This window comes from Mandrillus leucophaeus, unplaced genomic scaffold, assembly GCF_000951045.1.
Source record: "Mandrillus leucophaeus isolate KB7577 unplaced genomic scaffold, Mleu.le_1.0 Scaffold897, whole genome shotgun sequence".
NCBI classification, from domain to species: Eukaryota; Metazoa; Chordata; class Mammalia; order Primates; family Cercopithecidae; genus Mandrillus; species Mandrillus leucophaeus.
In genome coordinates, this window is record NW_012109774.1 from 689,376 (window position 1) to 696,740 (window position 7,365).

General features: G+C 31.8%; 1 protein-coding gene across 3 annotated transcripts in view; it reads left to right on the forward strand.

Moving 5' to 3' along the window:
- Nucleotides 1–4,519, forward strand: part of KLHL1 (kelch-like family member 1) — a 478,878-nt gene extending 474,359 nt beyond the window's left edge. For 2 of the 3 annotated variants that reach the window (XM_011969520.1, XM_011969521.1), the window contains one exon: nt 3,350–4,515. In XM_011969520.1, the coding sequence (XP_011824910.1) occupies nt 3,350–3,409 (60 nt within the window). In that variant the 3' untranslated portion in view covers nt 3,410–4,515. Of the gene's footprint in view, nt 1–3,349 lie in introns of all 3 variants that reach the window. The other variant, XM_011969523.1, reaches the window with a different exon arrangement.
- Nucleotides 4,520–7,365: the final 2,846 nt, after the last annotated feature.

Consider the following 7,365-nt stretch of genomic DNA (forward strand, 5'->3'; position numbering starts at 1 on the left):
TCATCTGCAGGTTATAAGGAATCAACGACAATGTTTCTTTTATTGTGGGGTCTCCAAAGACTAGCAGAGTTGCTGGCTCAGAGTAGGAGGTAGTATGAATGTTTCTCAAATAAATTGAGAAGTATTGTTGCAACTAGGTATACTTTTTGTGTATGCATTTCATTTATTTGTACACAATAGATATATAAGATATATTGAGAATGATATATTGCCAAATTTGTTACAGAGAAGCCTGGTGAAAGATCTACATTCAGCATTACTTTTATTTCATTGGTTCTGTGGCCAACCTTTTTAGGTTATCATACTACTCATGCTGAAGGGTACAACCCCTAGAGGGAGAACAAGGGGAGATTTTTTAAAATATATATTAAATAAATCTGGACCAAGAGGAAAGAAGGATAACTTTTCTTAAACATTTAAAACATACTTATATAGAAAAATACCAAATCTTTAAAATAGCATGATTAATTCTTCGGTAAGAGAATAGCACTTTGATAGAACTTAAGTGCATTGGGCAGAGAAATCTTCTTTCAGGAAATATGTGGAATGAGGTCTGACAAATGAGTAATAGCTAACTAGATGAAAATATAGGAATGCTTTGGCTTAAGGAACATTATTTGTAAGACCCAGAGGAAGAATATTTGGTATGTCTCACTGAGCAAGAAAGAGAATCATTAAGTTTTGAGAGATAGACATGGTTTACATTATGTAACCTGAGCTATGTGGAAGACTGAAGAAATGGATAGAATTAAACTTGTTGGAGATATATTTAGAGGGCTTGATGATTCAGATTTAGGGTTGAGTGATGTAAAAAGAAGGGTCGAGGATTCTGTCTTGAACAACTGGGTGGAGATGGGTGTCATTTGCTGACATAAGAAACACAAGGGGAATATCGCATTTTGGTTTTTGGAAAAACAGAAAGGATTCATTTTCACATGCACACATATACACAAGCATATATAAAGATAGAGGTATAGATGTAGATGAAGGTATAAAGTTAAGTTACTCACTCTATATGTAGTCTAGTACACAGTACTGAATATTGAATGGACATCAGGTAGCCTTTGGGAAAGTTTCCAAAAATACAATTACCCAATATTAATCCTAAATTTCCATTTAGTTATAGGGTTTGTGCACATATACAGTCATGCATTCCTTAAAAACGAAATACAATCTGAGAAATCCATCCTTAGGAAATCTCATCATTGTGCACATACTACAGAGCATACTTAGACCAACCCAGATGATATGGCCTTCTACACACTGAGGCTGTATGATATAGCCTATAGCTCCTAGGCTACAAAGCTATGTAGTATGTTACCGTAATGAGTATTCTGGGTAATTGTAACAGAGCAGTGTTTGTGTATCTAAACATATCTAAACATAGCAAAGCTACTATAGAAATGTGGTACAAAAGATGAGAAGAGGTACACACCTGTATAGGGCATTTAACCTGAATGGAGCTTGCAGGACTAGAAACTGCCCTGCATGAGTCAGTGACAGAGTGATGAGTGGATGTGAGGGCCGTGGACGTTACTATATGTTACTGTAGACTTGAAAAACACTCTACACTTAGGCCACACTAAACTTATTTTAAAATATTTTTCTTTCTTTAATAATAAATTAACCTTAGCTTACTGTATCTTTTTTTAACTTTTTAAACAATTAAATTTTTAAACACTTTTTGACTCCTTTATAGTAACAGTTACATTAAAGCACAAACACATTGTCCAGCTGTAAATTATTTTCTTTATATCCTTATTCTATGAGCTTTTTTCTATTTTCAAAAAAAAAGCAGTACAACAGGTTTGTTTACACCAGTGTCACCAGAAACATTTGAGTAACGCGTTGTGCTTTGATGTTAAGAGGGTTACGACATTACCAGATGATAGGAATTTTTCATCTCCATTATATTATGGCACCACCATTGTATATGTCGTTCATCCATGACCAGAACCTCAAGGATGAAAATGCAGCTATACAGTGCATGACTGTATTTTGTAAATGCTTCTTAAATGACTTTGATGTGAAACAATCCATGAAAATCATTAGATAATAAAAGAAAGACCAGGGAAAGTGCATGCATTTTGAAGTCAGGTAAACTTAGCTTTGCATACATTGATGCTGTGGGATTAACATGTTATCTCCTGATACTGTATTCACTACTATCTCTCTCATGGACATAACAGTACAAAATGTGATTACAAAGATAACAGTGATGACCTATAAAAACTATTCTTCACGCAAATATATCACAAATATATTCACATGCTCCTTCCCAACTCTCATTTTGTGCAATAATTCTATGAGGAAGACAAGTGATGTTACATTAAATTAGCTTTACAAATAATCCATTAAAGAATAAAAAATAAATATCATGTGGATTTTTTTAACCTACAGTGGGATGATGGGTAACAACAAATACATTCAAAATAACTGGTAGAAAATGGAGGTAATTTTTATATTTAGAGTGTAAGAATGTGTCCTTTTTCAATCAATAAGATAATGTATGTGATTTGAGGCTACTTCGTTTGCAGCTATTTTATTTCTTACATTTTATACACTTACTTTTCACTCTGAAATAATATCATGTAATTTCTAATCTACCTTGATATTCTTAGAAAACTGTAATAAAAATTATTGATATCAAAAAGCTCAAATTATCAAAATGTTGGCTTGTCTCCAAAGAATAAATTTTCATTACAAACTCTGGAAAAATTATTGCTTTTAATATATTTCTAACCATTTTCATATTCAGCATTATTAAAAAAATACTCAGTTCTCATTTCAGTGATTGTCATAAGATGGAAAATTTTTAATAAGCATGTAGCAATTATAATTATGGCCTATTTATGGCAAAATATTGAATTTATTTCATTGTATGTCTCTGTCTAAAATGAATGAATAACACATTTAATTCAATACAATATCTGGGGAAATAACTTCAAAATGATTGCAGTAAGTGTAATAGCTATTTCATCTAAAATATAGTCCAAGCTATCACTATGAAATATTATCACAAATGTGTCCGTGCAAGCTCCAGAATAGAGCTTTGATGGAAACTTTTCTATAGCAGGTTAATTTCAATAAAAATCATTAAATATTTTAATACTGTTTTTAAAAACTCCATTAAAATTGTAAGCTTAAAAATTTTCAATATATAAATCATTGCTTTTTTTAAAATGCCATTTTCAGTGTTTTCATTGTTATTGTACTACTTCTGGCTAAAATGGGAAAATGAGCACATTTATTTATGATTTTCCTGTATATAAAATCTTTAAAATATAAGTTGTATATTTTTCTATGACAGTAAAACTTGTCTTAAGTTGTGTTTCATCTTTTTTAACAGATGGCTTCCTTGAATATTGGGAGAGCAGGTGCCTGTGTGGTAGTCATCAAGCAACCTTGACTTATTGATATTTTACTTGGAAAGATTTTACTTGCTGGAGTGGTTATTTTTATACTGAGTGGCAAGAATGAGAACTTCCAGAGATAAAAACTCTTCAAGAACAAGGATCTCTGTAGCATTACCTATTGATGTTGAAAGAGTTAGTAGATCAAACAGAATAGTAGGAAACAAGAAAACATTAAACTTATACAGGAACAATGTCTGGCCATATGTTAGTTAGTTCGGGAATGGTTATTGGTAATTTGTTTTGTATTATAGCATACAATAACTAGAGTTACCAAAGGCTTGTTTTTTCTTGAGCAGTTGAAAGGAGAGACCAGTATTTGTGACATGGATAATTTCATGACCACAGCTCATTCAATCATTTTGTAGTCTATGGCAATATCCAAGAGATTGCCAAGAGTAGAGGACAGAATATTTCATCTGACAGAATCTGATTGGTTTACTGTTTTTCTAATCATATATGATCACACTGGGAAGCAGAATTATGCTTTATTAAAATAAACCTGCTTCTGCCTCATTTTCCTAAGCTATGAGAACGATTAGAGAAACAGATTCATGCTTGTATCTTGCATTCAGAAAACAAACTGTCCTGCTAATCAAAGCTGCATATTTCATCAGAGATAATGGTTGAATTTTATTGCAACCATACTGGCAATCTGAAACTGGCAAACACAAAGGATTGTTTTCATTAGGCTTACCATGTTGCTTTGCTTTTTTAACACACTGAGCCAAAGATGAAGTATAATTATGAGGCTTTTGCCATATGTTGAGTTCAGTGTAAGCATGGAAGCTAGTGATTCTGAATGTTATATATATCCATTGCATGTTGAACTCCTTTAGCATTTTGTTCTTAAACAAACTTAGAATATCAAAAGAAAAATGTATGATCCGTTAAGTGAGAGTGTTTATGATTATTGCTAGAAAGAAGGAAGACTTCATATTCTCATCGCCCATTTTTCAATCTTGTTACATTGATCTGTACATTATTTTAAGCTACATGTTTGTAATTGTTTAAAACATAAAGTGGAAACATTACACAATGTCCTTAATAAATAGATCCATGTAAATTTTAATTACAGTTAATAAATGATCAAAAATTTGCATTTATCAGTGTATTTTTTAATAAATTTTAAATCAAATGTAAGGTGAAAGTCAACAAGGTAGGTACAGAGACAGGCAATTATATTATCTGACTTTTCAAATTGAAAGAAGTATGTATCTCCATAAAAACATAATACTTATGCTGATGCCAAATGTAATTTTAATTATTGTTTCTTCTGTATTCACCCACTTGAGACAGTTATCATTGGTGCCCAGAAAACACACATTGCTTAATAAGAGTGCTAAGACTAGTGTAGGAGCTAGAAGAGGCAAGAGAAACTTCTTTGATTAAAACAATCAATGAAAACTATGGAATGGACTTTTATTGTTAGGTAGCCAAAGTATTTGAAATCTAACAACTGAGGAAAATATTAACAAACAGTTTGTCTCAAGGAAACATTAGGAAATTTGAATTTTCTCAAAATGAACGCATGGTCAAATGTATTAGTTTATTTCAGAAAAATGATGCCATTATAGCTAAAAAAAAATATGGTAATATCAATGATAATTTTTACATTGTGGTGAAAAACATATGATATCAAATTTACAATCTTCAGTATTTCCAAGTATACCATTCAGTAGTGTTAAACATATTCACATTGTTGTGCAACCAACTGATTTGCAAAACTGAACCTCTATACTCATTAAACGACTCCCTTTCTTCCTCTCCCTCCAGCTCCCGGTAACCACATTCTACTTTTTGTATCTATGAATTTGATTACTGTAAAGGCTACATGTAACTGGAATTATACAGTAAGTTTTGTAACTACTATATTTTACTTCACATAATGCCTCAAAGTTAATCTATGTTGTAGTATATGACAGAATGTCCTGTTTTAAGGCTGAGCAAAATTCTATTGGATGTGTATGCAATATTTTTAAATCGATTCATCTATGCATGAACACTGGTTGCTTTCACTTCTTTACTTTTGTGAATAATGCTGCTACAAATATTGGTGTGTAAATATCTCTTCAAGATCCTGCTTTTAATCCTTTTAACCATATATAACAAAAGTGGAATTGCTGGATCATATGGTAATTGAAATTGCTTTTGTTTTTTTCTTAGGAAGCACCATACTGTTTTCCATAGTAACCATACCGTTTAGCATGCCCACCAACTGTGTGCAGAATATCCTTGTCAACATTTTTTGTTTTAGAAAGTAGTCTTCATAATGAGCATAAGATGATAGCTATTGCCTTGTGATTTTAATTTGCATTTCCTCAATCATTGCTTGCTGGCTATCTTTATATAATCTTTGGATTAATGTCTATTCAAGTCCTTTGTGCATTTTTTAATTTTTTATTTATTTATTTTTCTTTTTATTCTTCTATTTTATTTTCCTAGGCTTTAGGGGAACAGGTGGTGTTTGGTTAATGAGTAAGCTCTTTAGGGTGATTTGTTAGATTTTGGTGCACCCATCACCGGAGTGGTATACACTGTACCCAATTTGTAGTCTGTTATCCCTCACCACCTCCCACCCTTTTTCCAAAGTCCCCAAAGTCCACTGTATTATTTTTGTCCCTTTTTATCCTCATAGCTTAACTCCCACTTATGAGTGAGAACATACAATAATTGGTTTCCCAATAATGAGTTACTTCACTTAGAATAATGGTCTCCTATTCCATCCAGGTTGCTTCAAATGATATTTCGTTCCTTGTTATGGCTGAGTAGTATTCCATTGTGTATGTGTGTGTGTGTGTATAGATAGATAGATAGATAGATAGATAGATAGATAGATAGATAGATAGAGATATAGATATATCTCTATCTCACAATTTTTTATCCACTGATCAATGAGCATTTGGACTGGTTTCACATTTTTGCAATTGCTAATTGTGCTGCTAAAAACATGTGTGCAAGTATCTTTTTTGTACAACGACTTCTTTTCCTCTGAGTAAATACCCAGTACTGAGATTGCTGGATCAAATAGTAGCTCTACTTTTAGTTCTTTAAGAAATGTCCACACTGTTCTCCATAGTAGTTGTACTAGTTTAAATTCTCACCAGCAGTGTAAAAGTGTTTCCTTTTCATAGTATCCCTTCTGACATCTATTATTTTTTAATTTTTTTATTATGGCCATTCTTGCAGGAGTAAGGTGGTATCACAATGTAGTTTTGATTTGCATTTCCCTGATCTTTAGTGATGTTGAGCATTTTTTCATATGTTTGTTGGCCATTTGTACATGTTCTTTTGAGACTGTATATTCGTGTCCTTAGCCCATTTTTTGATGGGATCATTTACTTTTTTCTTGCTAATTTGTTTGAGTTCCTTGTAGATTCTGGATTAGTCCACTGTCAGAAGTATAGATTGTGAAGATTTTCTCCCCCTCTGCAAGTTGTCTGTTTATTCTGCTCCTTGTTTCTTTAGCTGTGCATAATCATTTTAGTTTAATTAAGTACCAACTATTTACCATTGTTTTTGTTGCATTTGCAAGTCAATAAATATGATACAACACATAAACATAATTAAAAACAAAAATCCCATAATCATTTCAATAGATACAGAAAAAGCATTTGAAACAATTCAGCATCCTGTATGATTAAAACCCTTTAGCAAAATCAGCATGGAAGGGACATACATTCTCGTGTGTTAATATTACTTGAGGCATTCTAAATGAAGATTGTACTCATGTGTTCTTCATTTAAATATAGTATATGGTTTGTATATTTTAAGACCTATATTTATGACAGAATATTTTTCCTAAGCTCAATGTAATTGTGACAAAATTAACTTTAAATTATTTATTTCCCATCTTTATTTTGTAAATTTTTCTCCTTATACTCAGTATAGTTTTAGCGATGGCTAATATAATGATATGATTTAATGAATAGTGTAAACTATTAACTAGTAT